The sequence below is a fragment of the Hippocampus bargibanti genome, linkage group LG08 (genome assembly GCF_051943395.1).
Source record: "Hippocampus bargibanti isolate YZ-2025 linkage group LG08, ASM5194339v1, whole genome shotgun sequence".
Classification (NCBI taxonomy): Eukaryota; Metazoa; Chordata; class Actinopteri; order Syngnathiformes; family Syngnathidae; genus Hippocampus; species Hippocampus bargibanti.
Window position 1 is genome coordinate 10,576,485 of NC_142741.1, and position 26,620 is coordinate 10,603,104.

The window sequence follows — 26,620 nt, forward strand, 5'->3', positions numbered from 1 at the left end:
AGGGGGGGGGGGGGGCTACCCGCCCCACAGGGGTTGAACAGTAGAAGGAGGAGGAGGAGCAGGGGGAGGAGGGGGGGGAGGGGGGTGTGAGGCGCTCGCCTAGGGAAAGCCCACAGCCCCTCCTCATGGTCTCCTATGGGGGTGTTCTGCAGTTTGGATCAATGACTGCATCCGATCTGCCATCTTTTTTAATTCGTTTCACTTCCAATTCATGCTCTCTGATTCGTGCTTGTATAAGTCATCTATCACAAGCTAAACTCTCATCACGGATCTTTTGGAGAGATCTGCCAACCGCAGAGGCCTCTTCAACTGAAACATAATCTCGTCCAATGGCTGAACTTGCAAAGCACCAGAATATTCACCATGGTCCATCCACTTCTAGCAATAAAATTCGCTTCCTGGAAATTTTTTGGACATGAATTCGACGTCCCGATGAATTGGAGTCTTTTTAGAAAATATAGAACCCATTTTCAATTTTCCAACAAACAAATTCCTTCAGTGACTATCACTCAGAAAAGAGGCACACTCCGTGATGTTGATTCAAACCCAAGAACAAAGGGCGTGATTCGCGCCAATTCTCAGTCACGATGCGCGTTCACGCACACACAAGGAATGCACTTACGCACGCACGCACACACACACACACACACACACACACACACACACACACACACACACACACACACACACACACACACACTCTGTGGCACGCACTAACGGCTCAAATGACTTCGCCCCCACCCTTTTTTTTCTGAGACAAAGAACCCTCTCTGTGTCACTATTTTAGCATAGAACAAACCATTTTAAAAATGTATTATTTATTTTCCTTCCAGGACCCAGCACCGTAGCAGCTGCTTATTATAACGTCCGCTTTTCAGAATTAAAGCGGCCCTCACACAAACTGAATTCTAGATTATCACCACCTTGTGATAATTTTTTTTCGCTGGAAAACTTCCGAATCACAAGTCGGCGTGTGGAACCCAAACCAGACACATTTGGCTTATAAAAACACCAAATATGTCGCGTGCACACCTATATGCACTATCTCCGCCGGTATACGGATTCTCATTTGGCCACCTCGCCTAACGAAAATCGCGTTACTTCGGTTGGTACATGGGTCGAGTGGAAAAGACTACCTCTGGCCAGGAGAAGTCTCACAATACATTCAAATAATGGCTGCTAGCAAGCGCGTTACTTACCTAGCGAACTTTTGAAAAAACAGCCGTGTTGTCCTCCAGCCAGAACGTTAGGAACCCCACAGCCACTGGAAAGGAGTGATATTCTTTCCGTCTCTCGTGCGGACTTCACAAGCAGGCTTCAGCGAAGAGGGAAAAAACAGCTTTTTCTGCGCTCTTCCGCGCTTTCTGCGTCAGTCAAGAGGCAAGTCCAGTGAAGGAACTACTTTCCTCCGCTCTCACTCGTCAATTTTTTTTTAACGGGCAGACCACCGGGAACACTCCCCGTCTCCTTGTTGAATGGGCAAGCAGGTGGCATTCCTCAAACGCTTAGGCTGGCAGACTGGCATCGGGTTTTGGCGCCAATTAATGTTCGGTTTAAATTCTTCTTTCTTTCCTGGTTCGGTTTTGTCAGAAGTTCAGTGATAAAAATATCAGTAACGACGATAGATGGTGAACAAAAAACTACTTTATTCTAATGAGACAGAAAAAGCACTTCTCGTCTAGGTAAGGCGAAGACATGAGCACACGGACAAAGATAGGAAACAAAGAGAACGAGCTCCCGCTCCGACAAGTTTTTGAATGTCCACAGCAGCGATCTGTTGTCCAATCAGCTACGGACAACTCAGTGTTGGGAGGGTCTTAGATTGTAGTTGGAGCCGTTGCTTCTTTGCAACGACTATTGAACTAATAAGATTGATAATGCTATTAGACTGAAATTAAACGTGCACTAATCATAATGTGTACTAAGCTAAACATGAAATAACATAATATGTTTACTAATGTGCATAAAACACTCTATCAGTCACCTCTGACGTAGTCAATAATCACATCAAACAGTTGTGGTTCACTAAGGGCCGCAAGGTCCTCAGTGTCACTCTCATCCACTGCGCTGGCAACAGTTAGTAGCCGATTGACATTCAAGGCTAATAGTCTCTTTTGGATCTTGAAAATCAATACCCGTCGTGGAGTTGTGGGAGCCATCGTTAGACCCTGAAGCCTCTATTCTCTGGAGAACGGACAGCACTACAGTCTTCCCTGAAGCTTTAGGCACAGGTTCTCTTCGTAGCAGCTCCCACTCTGCCCACTAGCGGCACGGATCCCGGACGAACCCACAATTGTAACCGGCCTCAGGCCTAGGGGATACCTGGGTCGGTCCAAAGGCGTCACAGGCAGGTAGCACTGTGAACGACGAGGTAAAGACGACACGAGACAACCGTGTTAATCAGCTTCACGCAGCGGCATTTCTGACTAACTGCGCATGCGTGAGCTGAGCCTACATCGTCTTCCTCTGTACCATTCACAGGCGCGTAGCGCCCTCTCCTGACTTGGTAGTCTAATCGAATAACATACAGTAACGGAGGTCGTTTCTAACCCCCTACATAGACAACAGCCTGGCGAAGATGTAAATATTTTCAGAGGAGGCTTTGAGAATATTTTCAAGACCCACTGCTGTATTCCTGAATCTGCTGATGAGGATTCCGTATCTGTTAACCACTTTAAGCAAACATTTCTTCATAATTTGACGCCGTAAATTGGGGATTTCATTCGCAAACATTATGTCCATCACCAGACTGGAAGGTTGGTTGATCTCATGGAGTGGGCTATACATGCCCAAGAAGTGGTGAGAAAAAAAGTGGGGAAATGGTGTAGGGTCGCCGATGGAACAATGTGATGGCATCTGCCATGGGTGACATAATGGAGAACGTGTTGTACCAAGATCGGATGAAGAGACGTTTGCCGCCCAACGATCGGTGCTACAATTGTGGCAGTGTAGTGCATATTGCTCGACACTGCAAAAGGAAAAGTACACCGCAAAGGAAACATGGGAAACCTTACAGACCTCCACCATACAATACATGATATGGTGAAGGACAAAGCACAAAACGTTTAGATTGACGTGCGGAACCCCATTTCGACACTGATGACAACCGTCCCGACAGTGGGAAATGGGGATCAATGAAACTAGTTGAAATCTTGGATTTGACAAATTTATTTGCCTTGACTTGCCAGAAAACAAAAAAACTTATTATTGGCTAAAAATTGGGAAAAAGGATGTCAAATTTCTTTGCGATAATGGTGCCTGCAGATCAGTGTTAAAAGACAACATTCCAGGTGTCACTCCGAGTCGACAACAAATTTCTGTGGCATCAGCAGATGGGAAAGTGACATTGTTACCTATTTTTTAGCCAATAAAAAATTTAGATGAGGGACTAACTCCATACAAGGTCACTATGGTCTTGAGTGGAGATTAAAACAAGATGCTATTATTGGCATCACTCCTGTAATATGGGATATGGTGAAGGCTGGTATTTTGATTGAAGACCCAACTTGTGAATGTAATACACCGATATTTCCTGTTAAAAAAGTTGAATCTGAGGTTTGCAGAATGGTGCATGCTTTGCAACAGATAAATAAATCCATACAATTGTGTGCTCCGTGTGTGCCAGCCCCACACACTTTATTGGACAGTTTAAAACCTGACAAAAAATGGTTTACAGTAATTCATTTGAGCAATGTTTTTTTCTCCATTCCTTTGCACAAAAATTAACGTCATTGGTTTGGATTTACATTTAACGGAAAAAAATATACATATACAAGATTGCCACAAGGGTTTACAGATAGCCCTACAATTTTTTTCACAGGAAATATGTTCCTGTATTGCTGACTTTAAACATCCTGAGACTTCTCAGATTCTTTTGTACGTTGACAACATCTTAATTGCTTCACCGACTGAAGACGAAAACAAGACTGTATCAATAGCTTTGTTCCAATATTTAGCGAATACAGGTAACAAAGCTTCTTTGGATAAGTTACAGTTTTGCCAAAAATAAGTTGTTTTTCTAGGACATCTTTTGTCAAGAAAGGGTCGAGAGTTGACAACCAAAAGAAAACAGGCAATTTTGCACGTTCCCCGACCTAAGACGAAAAAACAGATGACGTTTTTGGGTCTGTGTAATTATTGCAGAACCCATTATGCACAAGTCACTCAACCATTATTGACACTCATATATCAAGACGAAATGTCACTGAAAGACAGTGGACTGAAGAGGGCATTACAGCCTTACAGAATTGAAAAATTTGATAGCCAATACGAGTTTTTTGGCCTTGCCTTACTATGACAAACCTTTTGTTCAAACAGTTGACTGCAAAGACAAATACATGACTTCAGTCTTGTTACAAAAACATGGACAAAAGCTGAGACCAGTTGCATTTTACTCTAAAAGACTGGATCCAGTGGCTGCAGCTCTTCCAGCGTGTGTTAGAGCAGTGTGTGCCGCAGCGTTGGCAGTTCAGTCGTCAGCTGAACTTGTAGTTTTCCATCCCACAACGCTGATGGTACCACACTTGGTTGACTTATTGATTACAGGCACGAAAATGACTTTCTTGTCACCAGCACGACATTTGTCTATCATGACAATGTTGCTAAAACAACCACACATAACCGTTGAGAGGTGCAATATCATTAACCCGGCGACACTTGTACCTCTACCTGTTGACGGAGAACCACATTCATGCGTTGACAGAATAAATGAGAACTGCAAACCAAAGATCAGACTTGAAAGACACACCTTTACCTGACAGCATCCACCTGTATGTTGATGGCTCTGAATCTCGGTCAGATGCAGGGGGTAACAGGTTGGGTTATGCTGTTGTAACCGATGTTGAAATTATTGTTGACGGTTCATTATCAAACACGTATTCAGCGCAAGCAGCAGAAATTGTTGCATTGACTAAAGCGTGTAAATGGGCAGAAGGAAAAAAACAGTGACAATTTTTACACACAGCAAATATGCGTTTCCCACACTCCACTGCTTTGCAGCCCGGGGGAATGACTACATCAACCGGAAAGACGGTTGAACATGCAGAAATTATTTAGAGGATTGTTGAAAGCTATCCTCCTTCCAAAAAGTGTGGCTGTATGCAAATGTGCAGCACACACGAGGGCTAAAAACAGAATTAGCATGGGTAACGTAGAGCAGATGCAGCCACCAAAAGGGCTGCTCGGACTGCTTTCAATCTAGTAAATCAAGAGACATGTGAATTAGTGCCCACCCAAGTTTTGAAGGATATGCAAGCGTTAACCACAAAATCCGAAAAAGATCTGTGGCTGGCTGATGGTACTATGCTAGTTGATGGGCTGTATAAAATAGACAATAAACCATGTTTACCGAGAAACATGTTTCCTGTGGTGGCTCGGTTGAGCCATGGTAGGTCACATGTATCAACACAAGGGATGGTGTTTATAGCAGGAAAGGTATTCCATTTAAGCAGATGTTTGAACTTATATGCATAAAAGCTTTGTCGGTGTTGTTTGATATGCTGTAAACATAATCCACAGGGTAATATGCGACCAAAAAGAGGAAAATTTCCACAGGGGTCACACCCCTTTGAAGTGGTCCACATGGATTTAATTGAACTAAGCACAAGTGGTTCTTATAAATACTGTTTGGTGCGAATTGATTAATTCACCAAATGGGTGGAAATTGTGCCTTCAAAGAAATCTGATGCATTATCCGTTGCTAAAGCATTATGCAAACATATTATTCCAGAACATGGCATACCAAGAATAATTTGGAGTGATACTGGGCCACATTTTGTTAATGACGTAATAGCCCAAATTTCCGAACATTTAGGTATTACATTAAAGAACCACTGTGCATATCATCCACATAGTGCAGGATTAGTTGAAAGAAGGAATGGTACAATAAAAAAATCGACTCAGAAAAAAGATTGGGGACAACAGGCAAACCATGGCCTGAATGTCTGTTTGTGGTTATATATATATATATATATATATATATATATATATATATATATATATATATATATATATATATATATATGATAATAACGCCCACTAATAACGGCTTAACGCCGTTTGAGATCTTGCATCGCAGACCTTTCATCCTCCCATTATGGGAAGGTGTGCCCTGGCAAGAGAATGAATCAGATCCAGGCGCTTTGTTGGCAAAATGGTTGTGTGAAATGTTTACAACGAGAGAGGTCCAGTGAGCATGTGTACTGCTGCAGTCCTCTTTGTTCCCTCCACAGGAACAGAGGCTGCTGCGCGACCAGAATCAGAATCAGAATACCTTTATTCATCCCACAATGGGGAAATTTGCAGTCCACAGCAGCATTTGAAAAGGGAAGCATAACAAATAAAGTGTCAACTGTATACTGTGCAGATGTAAATGTGCAAAACCGTTCCATAAGAAAAACTGTACATAGTGCAGAATCAAGAAATGCATTTGGATATATTGCAACAACCCATATTTACAAGTGTCCAGTTTTTTTTTTCTTTTTTCACATGTGATCATTGAGAATTGTGAAGCCTGACAGCAGTCGGTAGGAACGAGCGGCGTTACCTCTCCTTCTTGCAGCGCGGGTGTAATAGTCTCTGGCTAAAGGAGCTACCCAGTGCTGTCAGGGTGGGCAGGAGGGGGTGGGAGGGGCTGTCCATCATAGCTTTTAGTTTAGCTAGCGTCCGTCTGTTGCCCACCTCCTCCAGAGAGTCCAGCGAGCAGCCCACGACAGAACTGGCCCGCTTGACAAAGCGCTCCAGTCTTTTTCTGTCCCGGGTGGTGATGCTGCCTGACCAGCAGACAATGCCATAGTGGATGGCTGATGCCACCACAGAGTCATAGAAAGTCTTTAGGAGTGACCCCTGAACTCCAAAAGACCTCAGTTTCCTGAGTAGGAAGAGGCGACTCTGACCCTTTTTGATTAGGGCATCCGTGTTTGTTGTCCAGTCCAGTTTATTGTTGAGAGTAACACCCAGGTACTTGTAGGAGGTCACCCTCTCAATGTCCAAACCCTGGATGTTTAATGGTGCAGGTGAGGATTGTTTCCTGCAGAAGTCCACCACCAGCTCCTTGGTTTTCCCTGTGTTGATCTGGAGGTGATTCTGCTGGGACCAGTCCACAAAGTCCTTTGTCAGTCCCCTGTACTCCCTATCGTCTCCCTCTGTAATGAGGGCGACAATAGCTGAGTCGTCAGAGAACTTCTGAAGGTGGCAGGTTGGGGTGTTGTAGTTGAAGTCCGAGGTGTAGAGGGTGAAGAGGAATGGAGCCAGGACTGTCCCCTGCGGCGCTCTGGTGCTGCAGAGAAGCCTGCCCGACTCACAGTTCTTTACCCTCACATACTGTGGCCTGTTTGTGAGGTAATCTGTAATCCAGGATGTGAGGTGATGGTCGACTCCGGCATGTCGCAGCTTGTCCCCCAGTAGATTTGGCTGGATGGTGTTGAAGGCACTGGAGAAATCGAAGAACGTGATCCTCACCGTGCTCCCAGCATTCTCCAGGTGCAGCAACGCCGTATGGAGGAGGTAGATGATGGCATCTTCCACACCGATGCTGGGCTGGTAGGCAAACTGTAGCGGGTCCAGCGATGAGCTTGCCAGCGGTCGCAGGTGGGCGAGGACGAGTCTCTCCAGCGTCTTCATCAGGTGAGACGTCAGCGCCACCGGTCTGTAGCTGTTGAGCTCTTTTGGGTTGGAAATCTTGGGCACTGGGACCAGGCATGACGTTCTCCACAGCTGTGGAACTCTGCCCAGCTTCAGGCTCAGGTTGAACAGGTGATGGACAATGACACACAGCTGGTCGGAGCAGGTCTTGAGGAGTCGGGAACTGATATCATCCGGACCTGCTGCCTTCCTCACCTGCATCCTCCTCAGTTGGTTCCTCACCTGCGCAGTTGTGACAGACAGTCACAGGGTAAGGCCACAATGAGAGTTGGTGCAGGAGCAGCTACAGGTGAAGTTGACGGTGGGCCACGGGCGGCTGGCGTCTTGTCAAACCGATTGAAAAAACGGTTGAGTTCATCTGCCCAGTCCTTGTCTTTTTCGTTCTATGTCACTGTGGCCTGAGATGTTTTTCAGGCACTTCCAGACACCAGCGACATTGCTGGCTAGCAGCTGCTCCTCCATTTTCATCCTGTAGGCCTTTTTCCCCTCTCTGATCTTCCTCCTCAGTTGGATCTGCACGGCCTTCAGTTACTCTCTGTTGCCCGACACAAAAGCCCTTTTCTTCTCCTTAGGGAGGACTTTATGTCGGGATTAATCCATGGTTTGTTGTTGGCAAAACACCGCACAGTCCTGGAGGGTACGGTGTTTTGTTCACAAATGTTAATGTAGTCTGTGATGGTGTTGGTGAGTGAGTCAATGTCCTCCCCATGAATCTCAGTAAAGAGCTCCCACCTGGTTGAGTCAAAACAGTCCCGCAGAGCTTCTTCAGCTTCTGTGGACCATCTTCTGATCGTGCGGGTCACAGCTGGTTGCCTCTGGACAAGGGGTTTGTACACAGATTGGAGATAAACCATATTGTGGTCTGCTCTTCCGAGAGGGGGGAGGGGGGGGGGATTGTATGCATCCTTGGCGTTTGAAAAAAATAGGTCCAATATGTTATTGTCTCTGGTGGCACAAGTTACATACTGTGTGAAAGTTGGGAGGGAGGACTTCAGGGAAACGTGATTGAAGTCCCCCGAGATGATGAACAAGGCGTTGGGGGACTGGGTTTGCAGCTTGTTTACAACAGTCATGAGGGCATCGGAGGCAGCGCCGCCATTTGCCGTAGGGGGAATGTACGTCGTCACGGCTATGACGTGTGAGAATTCCCGTGGCAGGTAATGTGGCCGGAGGCTAACGGCTAGCAGCTCGATGTCGCGAGTGCAGAGTTTTTCCGTCACCGTGATGTGCCCAGGGTTGCACCATTTGTCATTCACAAATACGGCAATCCCCCCTCCTTTCTGCTTACCGCTGCCTTCATTTCTGTCCACGCGTACGAGTTGGAAGCCCTCCAACTCTGCGTGGGCATCCGGAGTGATTGCCGATAGCCATGTCTCCATGACGAGTAGCAAGCTGGCTTCCTGGTACTCCCTCTGGTGCCGCGTTAGCGCCGCCAGCTCGTCCATTTTATTCGGGGCGGATCTCACATTCCCCATGATGACGGACGGGAGAACGTGTCGGTATTTCCTCGTTCTTTTGCGGCAATCTTTCCCGGCCCGACATCGTCGTTTCCTCCTCTTCAGTTCATCGGGGATGTCTGGTGCGGCGGCCGCTAGTCCGCTATTAGCCCTCCATGCTAGTAGCTGGTCTCAACTGTAAACAATGGGATTCCGCATGCGAGTGGATTCCCCGTTAACAGGAGCGGTGAAAAAGTAAAAAATAACGGCGATGAGCAAAAGAGAAGATGCCCATCTCCTCTCCGTAGGTTTAGGGAACGAAATTAGACAAATCAAAAACAGAAAAGTAAAAAATGAAAAAGTAGACATGAAAGGGAAGGAGCTGCTGTGGAGGCAGCCACACAGGGGGGCGCCATCTTGGAAGAAAGGTGCTGATCAAGGCAATCAAGAGGAAACCTGGTCTGCACCAAAGTGTGAGGAGCCATTCACCGTGCTGATCACAACGCCAACTGCCATCAAGATCGCCGAAAGAGCCATCTGGGTGCATCAAAGCCATTGCAAGATCGTTCACCAACCAGATTCTGAGCAGGTGGAAGAGAGATGGAGCCAAACCACTCAATAGCTATGGGTTTGGTCCACATCATCTTGCTGTACGGATTCGTGGGGGCAATCCAGATGACACACGTAGAACCCCCCATTCTATCAGCCTGTGAAATTCCACTATTATATCAAACGACGTCAGATAAGTGTACAAACATGGCACATCCTGTAGCCTGCTTTCCACTAGAGGCTGCAGGAATAGTGTCATTTCCCCTTAGCATTCTCGTGAACGAAGTACAACAAACTGGAAGCAATTATCCTCCAGTTTCTTGGTACGCTCGTATCAAGTTGGGGAAGGCTTGGACCACTGGATGGGATTCCGTTGTGGTCCATTTCAAGCCCAACACAGAATGGATTCGAGATAGCTGTGCCCAAGAAGCAAAACGAACTGTCGTCAAGATAGCTCGAGGGAACTGGTTAGGAACTGGAACTGGCACGATGACAGATATCCAACTTGCTATCATAACTCATGATGCTGTAGGAGGCATGGACTTGAGACTCTGTCCTGATTTTCATGAAAATCACAGTGGTTTTCCCGTAACTATATGCATCATGTCATCTGTGACATCACCAGTCGCGACATCGCCTTTCAAGCATAAACCACATATCAGACTGACAGCCTGGATGGAAACACCTGACAAAAAGGCCCAAAATTCAGGTGTCATGGACACATTATATCAACCGTTTGCAGGAGAAAAACATGACTGGAATCCGTTGTTTTCAAACACGTGGTATCGTTATGCTACACTAATTGCTAAACAAAATAGTAAAAGTAATTGTTTCGTATGCTCTTATATGCCTCATTCTGTGACACAACAACGCTAGCATTCAAAGGTATTTGGAGATAAAATGCCTCGAGCGGCTTATATGTTAATATCTTTGCATAGACCTGATCAACATTTTCCGGTTTTTCGCAATGCTTCAAGAGGAGAGATTGTTCCAAGTTTAGATACCATTTTGGAAACTGAAAATCAGGTTGTGACCGAGAGCGTTTTGCGACTACCAGTATGCATTGCAATGTACAGTACAGGTCAAAATTTGGGTTTTATAGATGAGTATAGATGTTTATATGTGCTACCGTTAAACACTAATGTCACCGTTTTTCCCGTATCTTCACATCTTTGGTGGTTATGCGGTTGAAAAGTATATTCTTTTATTCCTCCGCGAGCCTACGGTTTGTGCGCACCTGTTACGGTAACTGACAATACTTTCATCGTCCAGTGCACCATCATGTGAAAAGAAGAGTATCGTTTAAGCCCCATGATTCGATCTCGAGAACTGATGTTCCAGAACAATTCAAACACCATAGCACGGGTAGTAAGGTAATGTTAGCTCTTTTTCCACAAATTGGAGTGGCTACAAACATGCTACGAATTGAAACAATTGATTACAGATTTCAAGTGTTTGTAAATGCCAGCTTGAAAGTGGATGATATGCAGAACACCGAAATTGCAGCAATTAGACAAATGGTGCTGCAAAATAGAATGGTTTTAGAACTTTTGACATCCCCACAAGGGGGCGTCTGTGCTATGGTGGCTGACACTTATTGTACGTACATACCCGAAGAAGCGAATTCCATAAACATGACTAATGCTTTGTCTGTTATCAGGGATCCAAAGATCAGGGGGCCAAAGATCGGCGGCTTGATCACCCGTGGAGTTTTGACATACTTTTCGGAGGCCCTTTGTATACGACTTTGCTTAGACTGTTTGTGCCTATCATGATCGTGATTGTACTTATTTTCTTAGTCATTGGTTGTATTATTCCATGCTTAAGAGCAACGTTAATGATTATGATAACTAATTCTCAGGTGAACTACGCAAAGGTTTTGTATCAACAAATGCATGAAGGGGACCCTGTGTTGTAACTTGGAATTGTAAACTATGGCCAGAGTGTGGTTGCTCCCGCCAAAACGGAGGGCCATGAAGGAATTTTCCTCGTCAATATTTGATTGAATTGGATTTACCTTTAAGACTTTCGCAAATGGAGAGGTTGCATATCACAGCAGTAAAGTTATGACAGAGGTTTTTCGCCTTGTCCATGGTATAGAATGGTTCCCTGTGCCGTTAGTTATGACGTTCATACATGAAAACTGTTTTGGAAATGTATGTACTGATGTTTAAATGTGCAACAGGGGGGAATGATAGAGTGTTTTTATACACATCCGTCAACATCCTGTTATTTCATGTTTAGTTTAGTCTATATGGATGTATGTAGCTTATTAGATAACTTGTTGGATAAATTAGGATGCAATAAGTATCCATTTCCAGTCTAATGTTCTCCCAACCCCCTCCCTTTGCTGATAGGACAATTTCATCGCTGCTGTGTGATTAAAACTAGGTGAAAGGGGCGGGCTTCGCGCTCTTGGCTTCCCGCTCCGACTAGAGATGTTCTTCTATTGTTTACGAGAATAAAGTAGTATTTTCTGTTCACCATCTGTAGTCCCCGCTGCTATTTCATCATAAAACTCCGCTGAACTCCGAACCAGAAGAGATACAAGAATTAGAATCCAACAGAGTGTCACTCCCAAATTTGTTCGGGTTTTGATTTTTCTTGTTTGGGTGCCGATAAAGCGCTGGCCATGGTCTCTAGCAATGTTTTTCCCTTCCACAAGGGGCAGCATGTGCCTTTTTTCCATGTCAGCACTTTGTTCCAGCTTCAGCCGTTATTAAAGCGTTATATAAATAAATATGCATGTTTGCATTCTATTTTGGACAGCCATCGTCTCTCATTGTAAGCTCATATAACTCCAGACCGATATAATTTAGGAATTAACTATTTTTTTCTGATGAAAGAAGAGCATCTAAGGTTTCTTACGCTGCATTGAATGTTTATGTAGTCCAAAAACTCAATATTCTGTGGGTCCTAGAATTCAAGTAACAATGACAAAAACTCTTACATTGGATTGGACACGTCTGTGTATGCTCTCAGTCGTACAGGAGTGGTCCATCGATGAAAAGGTTTCTTTAGCCGTCATCGGTACTTCTTTGAAGGTGTCGGACGTCTCACTTCTTATCCAAGAAACTTCGTCAGCAAACTAAAGTCTTACTGGTAGTTTAGGCCATATATATATATATATATATATATATATATATATATATATATATATATATATATATATATATATATATATATATATATATATATCCCTACTGTCCAGACATAGCGGTGCCGGACTCTGCTATGATTGGTCCCTGCTCTCAGGTTGGGGGGAGCAGAGGACTACTCCCTGCAGCTGCTCCACTGATAGTTCCTGTCGTTCTGACTGACGACTGGCCTGATTGCACCCTTCTCACCCCACCAAACCGGTTTAATGAAGGATTATGACAAAATGTTGATGTCTACCGAGTTGAGGTGATCTGTGAAGGATTGAATTTCTTGTTTTAATTATAACAAAAGTATCGTCCACATATATAAACCAGTGTCTAGCAGTGAATGAGTTAAATTACAGACATATTAGTGCGCTAATTTTTTTAATCACATTAACTTATTTTTATTTTTTAAAGCTCTGCCTTTATTGTTTCTGTCAATGGGTTGCCTTTTTCTCATAGCCCTTTTGATGTGATGGGTTTCTGTGTTCAAGTTGTTGAGGGTGAGGAAACAACTGTCAGTCTCAGCATGAAGCAGATTATCATTAGGCTGTCTTTTTTAGCCAAACCATATAGGCTCTCATTGGAGTTGGGCAGGCTTAGTAAAAGTAGCAATTGGTAAATGTAGAGTGTTGTGCCCAATTTGTAAGGAATTTGCGTACCCCGAAGATGCTCAAATTTAGCCTCCCACATCAATGCAAAGCACGCGAGTGCAGCCACAGCTAATGTTAGTACGCATGAAAGCATGAGCAACTTAGCCATAGCAAAGTTCTTCTGCAATCTAAAGTCAAGAACACCCCATTTACGAGGTATAGTTGATGTGCCCTCTTGACTGTGACAACTTGAAGTGATAGATGTTTATTTCAACACTTTTAGTTTGCTATGATGAACAGTACAGGTGGCCCGGTTGCCGAGTGGTAGTGTGCCAACTTCACAATGCATAGGTCGTGAGTTCAAATCTTGCTTTGGCCTCCCTGTGTGGTGTTTGCATGCTGACCCGAGCCCGCGTGGATTTTCTCCGCGTCCTGGTGGTTTCCTCCGACATTCCAAAAATACGCATGGCAGGCCGAGTGAACACTCAATTGTCCCCAGGTGTGAGTGCGAATGGTTGTTTGTGCACAACAACTGCGCACAACAACTTCCTGTCCAACGATCTAAATCGGTCCGACACGAAACACTAAGCGAAGCAGGCGTTCCTTGTTTAAATAAATATTTTCGATATACAGTAAAGTCTCGTGATATCGATATCGGTTATATCGATAGTACTGCTTATTACGATACTATTTCTATAAACGCAAGGAGAAAATTTACATGCCGCAGGATCGGATATATCGATAGTCCGGTTATGTCGATATTTTTTCCGACTCCCGAGAATATCGATATAACGAGACTTTACTGTATATCATGTGTTAACCAATATAACTATGCGAATGTAACCAAAATACGAAATAAGATACTTTACAACCTGTCACATGCTCCCCCTCAAAATAGAAGTTGTCCCCAACATATGTACTAGTAAATACATAAATGCGCTGGACGACATGCCCAAAACAATTACGCACGGTATTATGAACTGCATCCAAATATGAACTATAATAATGAACAGTTCACAGACTGGAACTCTTTTCATATATTCCGTTTTAATTACACTCATCAGGGCTCATCAGGGGTCTTCTTGTTTCCATCTCACTGTGCTATCAAACAGAAGTGTTGATTAACCATCTCTGTAGTTCTCCGTGGCATAATAGGGGTGTGCACCATGCATCCAAGGCATTGTCTGTTCACCATAACATGGTACTGTCCCTACATTGTAACAAGATGGCGAACCAAGGCTATCATACGTGAACACCTTGGGTCTCCTGTGTTCTCGTCGTGGCCGTTGATTTCCCCCAATATCAGAATTACTGGGGGGTGGCTGGGGAAAAGGGGGACACACCGTCACAGGTGGATCATTTTCCGGACCAATGTTGCCCTCCTTTTCATGCCCTCAACTTCCGCAGCTCCCGGCTCTGTCCCCGGAGTTCATTCCCCAGTTGATTGTCATCATGGTGGGTTGTCTCCACGAAGCTCAAGTCCCGCAGTTCTGGTGAGTCTGGTCGGGTGCTCTGGCGATGCAACACTGGATAATACTCATCCTTCTCATCATCCTCTTCTGGATCCATCTCTGGCATCTTTTTCGGTCGTTGCAGAGTGGACTTTTTCTTGGACTGGGCTGTAGTGAAGTCTCTAATGGCAAATGATCACATGGCAGCAAGAGATTGCGGTGGAGTATCCTAGATCTGCCCTTCCCCCTCTCAGGTTTTAGCTCATAAACTGGAATGTCTTTGCTGACTTGACGAACCACTATCTGAATAACATCCTCCCAGTGGTTTCTCAGTTTGCCTGAACCTCCGCGTGGGGTTAAGTTTCGAACTAGAACACGATCACTGGGCAACAGGGTAGAATACTTTAGTTTACTGTCATATAGTCTCTTACTCCTGGCAGCAGCTTTGTTGTTATTTTCTTGCGTGATCACATATGCTTCCTCCATACCCTGTTTCCACTTCTTCAGATAGTTCTTCTGGTTGGTGTCACCCTGGTTAGAGTCTGGATTCAAACTAAACAACATATCAACTGGTAAACGTGGTGAACGTCCATAAAGTAAGTAAAAAGGTGAAAACCCTGTCACCTCACTTTTGGTACATTTGTAAGCATAAACTAGTTTGCTTCATGAGTCTTTCCAGTTACTCTTTTGTTTCTCTGTCAGTGTCTTTAACATCTGGATCAGTGTTCGATTAAATCGTTCAACCTGTCCATTTCCCTGTGGGTGGTAGGGGGTTGTCCTTGAACCCGCAACCCCACAATATTCCTTCAGTTGAGCAAAAAGTTGATTTTCAAATTCACCACCCTGATCATGGTGAATCCGAAGGAGGAACCCAAACTTTAAAGCATAGTCATTAAAGATTTTGTTTGCCGCTGTTTTGCCAGATTTGGACATTGTAGCATAAACTTGAGCAAAACGTGTAAAATGGTCTACTAGGACAAGCACATATTCATAACCACCCTTACATTTGTCAAGATGCAAAAAGTCAACAGAGACAAGTTCAAAAGGCTGAGTAGTCACAATATTAGTGAGAGGGGCTCTGGTCTCACGGTTGGGCTTTTTGTGGTTTAGACACACACACACACACACACACACTCTCAGTACATAGTCCTCTATTTCTTTTTGCATCAAGGGCCAGTAAAAATGATCCCTTACAAGGGAAAGAGTCCTTTCTACACCATGGTGGCCCATTTCATCATGAAGCTTTTTTAACACTGTCACCTTGTGTTTTCAGGAAGCAGTAGTTGGGTTCTGTTTGCTGTTTTTCTGTACAAAACACCTCTGTCATTAAAGTGTAGCTTCTCCCATTCCCTCACAAGACAAACAACTTGAGGACAATGTTTTCTTAGTTCAGTACCTAGCGGTTCAGTCTCTGCCAGTTTGTATCTAATAATATGTCCTATAATGGGGTCAGTCTCTTGATCTAGCTTGATCTGTCCAACAGTCAATGGGTTTATCGGTGTGTTTAGTGACATCTCGGCACACGTAGCTGAGATTCCCATAGACCAAGCTGCACTAGACTCGTTCTGTTGGTCAACCGCTTCTACGGCAGCACTCACAGCATCATATGACATTTCTTTTGTACATCCTTCCATATATGTTACCATATCAAGGGGCATCCGAGATAAACTGTCTGCATCAACATTTTCCTTACCAGGACGATATTTAACAATAAAATGAAAATCAGAAAGTTCTGCGACCCACCTGCACCCAGTTGCATTTAACTTAGCAGTCGACAGTACATAAGTGAGTGGATTATTGTCACTAAACACAGTGAAGAATGGTGCATAGTACAAATAATCACGAAACTTGTCTGTGATCGCCCACTTAAGCGCCAAAAATTCCAACTTGCCCGAGTGTAAATTATAATTCTTCTCAGCTGCAGTTAAAGTCCGAGAGCCATAGGCTATCACGCGAAGTTTGCCATTTTGTCTTTGGTACAACCCAGCACCTAAACCCCGGTTGGAGGCATCTGTATGCAAAATGAAAGGATGCGCGAAGTCAGGAAAACCTAAAACTGGTGGTTGAACTAAACAGTCTATTAGCTGCTCTAACACTGACTGCTGCTCATCACTCCACTCAATACGTGTGTTGGAAGACACACTGTTATGTTTCACTTTCCTTTTTTTTCTTTGGTGCTGCTGAGTCTCAACATTCAGAGGGGCTTTAAGCAAATCATACAAAGGACTAGCAATACAAGAGAAATCTTTGATGTATTGCCTATAATACCTTAATAGTCCCAAAATGGCTCGAAGCTCACTGACAGTGCCTGGCTGCTTGTTTTTCAGGGCACGCACTGCTGCTGTATCTGCCGGGTCCATTCTGCTCCCCTCAGCAGAGACAATCCTGCCGAGGTACCTCACTTCCGGCTTGAAGAGGTCACACTTTCGGGATTTGAGTTTTATTCCATTTTCTCTGAGACGTCGCAACACTCGCCTGACGTCCTCAACGTGGTTGTCAAATGTCCCGCTGAAAACAAGAATCTCATCAAGATAGGGGACACATATTTCGTCCCGTAACCCCTCCAGACATTGTTTCATACACCGCTGGAACGCTGCTGGTGCATTCATGAGTCCAAAAGGCATTCAAATCCATTTATAAAGGCCCCAAGGGGTCACGAAGGCGGTCAGGTGTCGGCTCCCTTTGGACATGAACCCCTGGTGGTATGCTTTGCCTTGGTCCAGAAGCGAGAAGATGGTGTTACCCCCAAGGCTGTCCACCACGTCCTGTACCCGTGGGATGGGGTGCCGATCAGGGTGTGTTTTCCGATTCAGCTCTCTGTATTCAATACATAAGCGCAGTGTACCATCTTTTTTCCTGACACAGACGACAGGGGATGAATAGGAGGAAGTGGACTTTTCCACCCACCCCTGCACTATCAAGTCCTGTAAATAGTCTTTCAACTCTCTGTACAGTGGCTTTGGGACAGACAAATATGTCTTTAAAATGGGCTCAGTGTCTTTTAACAAAATGTCCATTAACCTACACACCCTATGTCGTCGTCCGATTTTGAAAATGATGCCGATTCCTCTCTCAACATCTGCTGAACGGTCTTTCTTTTATCTTCGTCCAGATGAGAAAGGTCAATTGGGGGGTCCCACTGCTCACTGAGAGGGATGGTGGTATCCTGGACATGGACCTCATTGACAACCGCTGAAGGAAAGTCTCTTTTAAATATGTTAGCTGGGTAGACAGACCCTACTGACTGCACTGTACCAATAATAGTCTTTACTGGCAACCTAATGTTATGTTTAGTAGGGTTCTGGACACTAACAACTATCCTAGGGATAGAACCTGCCTTTACTGAGACCAATGAGTCACAAAACTCAGGGCCATCTGGCCACTGTGGGTTTTCACTTGGCTCAAAAACTAATGTAACATCTTCCTTAAAGGGCTTAGCCCAGGGGTGGGCAAACTTTTTGAGTCGCGGGCCGCATTGGGTCCTAAAATTTGACAGAGGGGCCGGGCCAGGAGCATTTGGAGGGCGTGTTTGGGCCGGAAATACTAAACCTAAAGAATTAAAGGACAACCGACGCCTCCGACCAAGTTATGTCCATAATTTATAAAATCACTTCAAATGACTTCGACTGGGCGTATTTTACAAATATTCCACAGCATATAGCTATAGTTTACGTTTTAAGACTCGCGCTGAATATTCATGAAGTCTTGTTTTCGAGTTGATGACGATCCCCATGTGATGTCACGTTTGGACCGCCCCTGACTGAGAAAGCGACACACAATGCATTTTGCGGTACTTTGTTTGGTCTGAAAACTGATCCGTGTTGATGGCAAAATTAGAAGGAAAACACATAATGTGATGGTGAATCGTTGTGTGTTGCACCAAGACTACTATTTGATACTAGTTGACACAAATTCCCAGCAGACAAATCAGCCCATTTCCAATGGAGCTTGGGCGCCATCTTCTGCATTTTCTGGGTGCTACATTGCTGTCATTGACGGCTCGAATTGACATGGGAGGACTCCTTGAATCAATTGCAAACATTTATGCTTTCCTCTTCAGAACTATTTGAATCATATTCATGACTGGATGAGTAACAAGAAAGCATCTTCTCCGAATCTGAAGCCATTGTTTTGATTCTCGAGCAAGCTAAGACCTCTTGGCGTGATGTCACGAACAAGGGGGTGGGACCTTCTGAAAATGGCCATTTCTGGATTCATTTTGAAGTCATTTTTATTGGTGTTTTTCATTTGACTAAAAATATCAGCCTGTGTGTTTTGGGTATTTTAGATGCTATAAAACGTTTTTTCTGATGTCATTAGGAAACAAAAAAATGGTGCCGGTTGTCCTTTAAACGTAGTGTGTACAAACCTCATAGCACAGTAAGAACACTACAACCCAATTTATTAACTGTCTTTGAAATGTCAAACATAGACCTGATTAATTAATACATTTGTCTCAAGGAATATGCAAGATATGGCATTTACAGACTAGTTCGCAGATACTGGGAGGAGGAAATGGAAATAGATTAAAATAACATGCACTGTGATTTATCAAGATTGCGTCTGTTTTTAATACGTTTCAATCGAAGGTGCAAAGTTAAGAAATCAACATTTATTGAATCACTTTCAACATTCAAAACATATTATTCCACAATGAAATATTCAAGCTCAATAATACCTTAAACTCCGCTAAATCATGGATGGATTGTCCTGACCGCGCGCTCTACAAACTCGCCACGGACGCCCTCGCCTTCAGGCGCAAACAGTACACGTGTACCGTCGCTAAGCACACAGACATAGGCTACCTGCAGTTGAAATTTGCATACTCGGCACGGCAGCCAATCAGAAGTCTGCTTCTTTCTTCCGGACTTTCGCAAGCGTTATAAGGTTGTGCATTTGCATATCATTTTCCAAAATAGATGCACAGTACCTCAGCCCAGAAGAAAGATTCAAAAGAAGCTAACAACATGTGTGACGCTAAATAAACGTAAATTTATATCAAACCGTGACTGTAAAGTGTACGTGAGAGTTATGAAAGGCGCTTAGTGGCTTGTAGCAAGCAATGCAAACATTGCATTGTGCACCATGGTGACAATTGACTACTGCAGCGCAATCTGCCTTGGACATTTACCGTAAATTAAGCAAGGTAACATTTGTGGTAGGTACAGCCTTAATTAATATAAAAAACTTAATACTTTGTGACGATGGTCTTATCGTGTTTCAAGTTGTGAAAAACGGGGCCGGCAACTTTTCAGAGTTGTCTGCCCTTTTGTCCACTACCTTTTTGTCACGAGTTTCAGACACTGTTTTTACTATAATTAGGACAAGTTCGGCGGGCCGGATTAAAAAGCCTAACGGGCCCTATGTGGCCCGCGGGCCGTAGTTTGCCTATCACTGGCTTCGCCTGTACTTTGCATGGAATAAGAAGTGAGCTAAGCCTAGCTATAGTGAATCTCTCATTTGTTGTTTTTACACGGTACTCATGCGTTTGTCCCACACTAACTGCTTTTATGAAAGTGGCAGCTTTATTGCGCTTAAGGTGGGGAAAAGCTAGTCTAACCGATTTCAAGAGCTTTTATGTATCCCCTGTTTGTGTCTCATTAGAGAGGCTATCTAACACAAGACGCTCAATGACATTAAACCCTATGATAGGACACTGTTGCTGGTCACCTTTTAGTACTAAAACCGGTACAGATAGCCCTGGATCATTAGCACCAAGTTTAAATGGTATCTCAAGCCATCCTACATAAGGCATATCTGTTCCATTCGCTGCCACAATATTGAGAGTATTATAAGGGTCAATAAGCCAATTCACATTTTTCAATGAAACGTCAGGTAAGTTCGTTTGTTTCCATAACTCATCTACAGCACACACTTGGGACCCCGAGTCCCAGAGTGCTTCAACCCTTTTGTTAACCAAAAAGCACCAAATAAGACATTTCTTTCCCACTAACTCCCTGACCGAAGGTAATTTGCCACACTGTTTCTCATCTGTACGCTCGACAAATGACTGCTTATGTCTCTTCTGAACGGGGCCACATGTGTGGGGCTTACATTCCATTTTCATAGCACAACTGTAACACTGGGACCTATCTGTCTCTGTGGTCACACCATGTCCCACTGGGGTAACCCTTTCTAGTTTAAAGCATGGTTCCTGGCTGAATTCTGTGCTTTGCAGCCTGCTCTGAAATGTTCACTACTTCCACATTTAAAACAGTGCTGACAATATTCTTCACCTGTCTGAATACAAGAATAACACCTGGGCTGAGGGCGACGAGGCATTTAGTACTGCTGAGGGCCGAACCACTGCTGGAACTGTGCTGCCCCCCTCATCGGCCTGGGACCTGGTACTGGGTGGTACTGCTGAAGAGCTGATGGGGAGTGCTGGGTGGAGTAGTGCCTGGCTAGTGGATCTACCTGATATGGTGAAGGTGGAGTGAAGACGATCTGTTCAGGGTAGTGGTCAGGCAGGCGTTCAGGTCCTCCGCTGATGGGCTGAGAAGTGACTGTTGGTTTCTGAATAGTCTCTTTGATCTGGGACAGTTCCGCCCGTAGCTTCTTTAAAAGCATCATTTCTGACCTCATCTCTTTGATCTCTGAAAGGAGTTCATTCGGCACAGTAACAGTATTCTGCTTTAAGACTGTCTTCTTCCCAATCGGGGCTGGTGTGTCATCTAACTGGACAGTGTTCACCGTTGTCACCCGCGCAGCAGCATTTTTCTTTTTTTCTGTCGCTCCTTTTCATTTGCACATGCTATGTTTAATTTTTCTGACAGTACTTCATCTGATGTGGTGGTTAGCAGGAGGAAAGGTTGCATGTCACTCTTTACATTGTCACTCTGTAACCCTGTCAGACTGTGTGCAGGAATAAACTCTGGACCAATGTAGGATCATACTTCAAACCTGATTCAGCCTCTTGAGATGCAAAAAGAATCATTTGACCAAGATCCATTGCACGGAGTAGAAAGGTCTGCGGGGACTCTTTATTAGTCTGCCCTTCCGATGAGAGCTGCTTGTACAATTCAGTGGCTCCTCTCTCCTGATAGTGAGATCGGAGAATCCTTCGTAAAGAAGGTAGGGTGAGGTTTTCTTTCCCTTCGAAGTAGCTTCTCAACTGCAGACCTGGTGTTATGGCACGAACCACTGCATCAATGATCTCATCCCCCTGGTAGCCTTTACTGAGCCCACTTTCTATCTGTCTGACCAAACTAGGAAATGTGAGTTTATCTTTTTGTCCGAGCTCACCGATTTGTCCAGATATCTGGAAATCTTTGCGCCTGGGGGCAGTGTCTGTGGGCACTGTGCTTCTCTTTCGCACTGCATCTTCACCTTTTTCACTTGGTTTGGCTATTCCAGGTTCAAAATTGTTTATACTTCCAATCAAGTCCTTTACACGTAGCAAATCTGGCATTCCTCCATCTTGTAGCTCTAATTCAGCTCTTTCAATGTAGTTTGACACAATATTAATTAGTTGGCCTGGAGTCTTTCCTGTAAGTTGCTGTCTTTTCAGTCCAGATATTTGGATTTCAGCACATAACTCTGACAACTGTTGAAAATTCAGTCCAAATAAAATGCTTTTGATGTCCAACTGTAATTCCTCTAACTCCATTTTCGAGAGGGTACATGCAGTTCAACTGGCCGGATTCACTTCATAGACTTCCAGTGCCCTCTAGTGGTGGATGTACGCACAGAGATGCAACCAGAGCACATGTATAAAAAAATCAGTAAACGGCGACGGCACTCCGACTGCGTTGATTGGGGATATTCGGCGTGAGCTTCTACCCACGACGAGTCGACAACACTCGAAGGCAAATATCCCAGCGGTGCCTCCAAAATGTTGCGCTCTCCACTATGGTAAGGGAGATATGGTGTTGTGGGATCCAGAAAAAAAAAACAGGTCAAGGAAGTGCGATACGTCTTTAGTCAACTGTGGTTTACTTCGAATGCCCAGATGTAATGCAAACGTATGCACACAAAAACTGTCCAACGATCTAAATCGGTCCGACACGAAATACTAACCGAAGCAGGCGTTCCTTGTTTAAATAAACATTTTCAATATATATCATTTGTAAACCAATATAACTTTGCGAATGTAACCAAAATACGAAATAAGATACTTTACAACCTGTCACAGAAGCAGTCTGAAAGATGAATGAATTCTGCTTCATGTAACAAAGAGGGTACAGAAAGTGCTTAAGAATGAATGACTCTCTGTGTCTTTGTGTTGTCATATTGTCTTTGTGCTGTCATATTATTATTATTATTTTTGTTCTTTTGACTTTAAGACGGCGCCTCGAGAGTGGCTGTCTTTCCAGCAGATCATGTATTTTGTTTTTCTACTTTCATTCCTTTCATCACTTTGCTGCTGTGAAATGTAAATTTCTCCACTGTGAGACTAATAAAGGCAAAACTATCCAATCCAATTAATAAAAAATATGAAAAGGACACCCTAAATCGGTTGCCAACCAATCGCAAGGCACTCAAAAACAAACAAAAAGGTGCTATTCCCCCTCCTTTAAAAAGTTGAGGTAGGACTTCGACAAATACGACATAAATTAAATGGCTTGGACTGCATCTGTCCATGTCTACTGAAAAAAAAAAAAACACAATAAAATATGTTATAATGCCAAATTTTTTACTTTTTAAATCTATTTTTAGAATAGACGAAACATAGATCAATGAATTACAGACACCGGTTAATTGATCACACATTTTTTGATCACCTGAAAGCACGAAATGTCTCACCATGAAAATGAAATATGCCCTCTTTTCTGGGATACATATGTCAAATCAAAAAGGAATATAGAGTAACATGTTTTTTTCACAATAAAATATGTCAACATTATAATACAGGAAACTAGATAAGAATACTATAACACTGTTTTTCAACCCCATTATGCATGCTCTCTGTTCTTTCAAGAGTCAGAAAAAGTCATTTGCCAAACTGAGAGAGGATTACCGGTAAACCCAGAACACGGTCTGCCCCCTAACACCAGAAGCAGGTCAGGCAAATGTTGTGACATAACTTGCTCGCCTTCTTCCAGTATTTCATCCTCTGTGCAGCTCCAGTGCTTACTGAAGGCTTTATTTTCAAACGTTAAACACCTTCTACCATGATGCAGACTTCTTTCCAGTAAGACGCTTTTGTCCAGTTCCGTTGCGTTCTTAAGAGTTTTAAGGTGACATTTTTCCAAGGTGAATGTTTGCATCTCAATAGCGCCCTCTAAATCCAGAAAATTGAGCGGTTCAGGATTTTTTTTTTTTTGAAAAGGCCTGCATTTATCATGTTGCAGCATTGGGTGGGTTTCTGAGCAGATGTTCGTTGTGTCGGCTGCATACTTCAGACCCAGACCAATGCAACAATGGTGAATCTTATCTGGAGAGTTTGATCCTGGCATTGTGTTAATTTGTCGCCATGCATGAGTGGAGAAGTCGTACCTCCATAAACAGTTCTTTGGATAGTTCAGGCTTTCTCCTCCCCCGAAAATAAGCATGCTGTCCTTGTAGGCTACAGCTGAGTGACCAATTAATTTTGAGGGTCCAGACCTGGGAAAATACCAAATAGTGGCATTAGGGCACTTGACATTTTTCTTGTGCTGCACTTAATGTTCAGAGGAAAGCATCATTCAGTCTTCAAGCAGAATTAAGCTTACATTTTCTGTCACCATAATTTTAATCGTTTAAAGGACAACCGACACATCCGGACAAGTTGTGTCCATAATTTGTAAAATCACTTTAAATGACTTCTACTGAGCGTATTTTACAAAGATTCCACTGCATATAGCTATATTTGGCCTTTTTTAAACTGAATATCCAGGAAGTCGTGTTTTCGAGTTGATGACGATCTCCACGTGACATCACGTTTGGAATGCCCCTGACCGAGAAAGTGACACACAAATCATTTTGCAGGACTTTGTTTGGTGAATCGTTGTGTGTTGCACCAAGACAACTATTTGAGATTTGCTGATAAGAATTCCCAGCAGACAAATCAGCCCATTTCCAACGGAGCTTGGGTGCCATTTTCTGGGTGCGGCATTGCTGTCATTGAGAGCTCAAATTGATATGGGAGGACTCCTTTAAAGGACAACCGACGCCCCGGACAAGTTGTGTCCATAATTTTTAAAATTGCTTCAAATGACTTCTACTGAGTGTATTTTACATAGATTCCACCGCATATAGCTATATTTTATGTTTTAAGACTTGCGTTGAATATTCTGGAAGTCTTGTTTTTGAGTTGGTGACGAGTCCTCACGTCACGTCACTGAAGGAACGCCCCTGACTGAGAAAGGACACATTAAAAACAAGGAAAACATAAATAACGCAATGGTGAATCCTTGTGTGTTGTGACAAAAATGTTGAGCTCATTGAGCCCATGTATTATTATTATTTCCACACAGAGCTTTGTCGCCATCTTCTGCCTGTTTTGGGTGCGACATGCCCCCCTTGATGCCTCAAAATGACACGGAATAAATTCTTTAATCGATTGCAAACATATGCTTTCCTCTTCAGAACTATTTGAATCATATTAATAACTGGATGAGTAACAAGAAAGCATGTTCTCCAAATATGAAGCCATTGTTTTGATTCTCAAACATAGCAAGACATCTTGGAGTGACACCACGAACAAGGGGGCGGGACCTTCTGAAACTGGCCACTTCCGGTTTCAATTTTTTTGCAGTTTCAGCACACTTTCAGTCATTTTTACTGGTGTTTTGCATTTGACTAAAAAATCATACTGCGAGTTTTGGGTATTTTAGATGCTATAAAACATTTTTCTGATGTCAGTTAGAAAACAAAAAAGTGATGTTGGTTGTCCTTTAATCGATTGAAAACATTTATGCTTTCCTCTTCAGAACTATTTGAATCAGATTCATAACTGGATGAGTAACAAGAAAGCATCTTCTCCGAATCTGAAGCCATTGAGCAAGGCAAGACGTCTTGGCGTGATGTCACGAACTGGGGGTGGGACTTTCTGAAAATCCTCAATTCGCAGCTCAATTTGTTGCAGTTTTAGCACATTTAAAGTCATTATTATTGGTGTTTTGCATTTGACTAAACATATCAGTCTGCGTCTTATGGGTATTTTAAATGCTATAAAATGTTTTTCTGATGTCAGTTAGGAAACAAAAAAATGTTGTTGGTTGTCCTTTAAGGCAGTGTTTTTCAACCTTTTTTGAACCACGACAGTTTTTTTTTACATTGGATTTTTTTTGCGGCACACCACTAACCATCTCGCAGGAACGAGGCAATCGGTGACGTGTTGCCACGGACGAATATTAAATTGCACTCCCAGTCTTTTCAGCACGGACACCGGACAATGACATAATATTGGCAGAAAATGAATAATACATGTTTGTAAAATTTTAAATTTGAAAAAGGGGCATTGGATAGTTTCTCACGGCACACCTGACGATCACTCACGGCACACTAGTGTCCCGAGACAAAATATTTTTATCAGGTTAGAGCAGGGGTGTCTAATCCATTTTAGTTGCGGGTCACATTTTAGTTACCATTTCCCTTGGAGTGCAATTATGAAATCATATGAAGAAGACAAGAAAAACAAAATTTACCATGCTTGATTTGCTTTTGTTGGCCAAATAAAATGATGGGGGGGGGCAGATCTGACTTTGACACCTGTGGGTTAGAGGGTGCATGAAAGGGTTCTTCATGATTACTCATCGCTAAATTACAGGGTGTATTCAGACACCCTTGTCAATAATTACATTTCACCATGTAACAGCCACCCCATCAATGACTATGTCCTGGTATATGACGGTCCATCACCAACAACTTTTCAGCGCAAGATGGTC

General features: G+C 43.5%; 1 protein-coding gene across 8 annotated transcripts in view; it reads right to left on the reverse strand.

The window, feature by feature from the left end:
* The window catches only part of klhdc3l (kelch domain containing 3-like), a 105,502-nt gene that overhangs the window by 5,193 nt on the left and 73,689 nt on the right, over positions 1-26,620 (reverse strand). For 2 of the 8 annotated variants that reach the window (XM_089003463.1, XM_089003467.1), the window contains exon 8: positions 24,249-24,356. In XM_089003463.1, coding sequence (XP_088859589.1) covers positions 24,249-24,356 — 108 coding nt within the window. The other 6 variants (XM_089003461.1, XM_089003466.1, XM_089003462.1 and 3 more) reach the window with 6 other exon arrangements.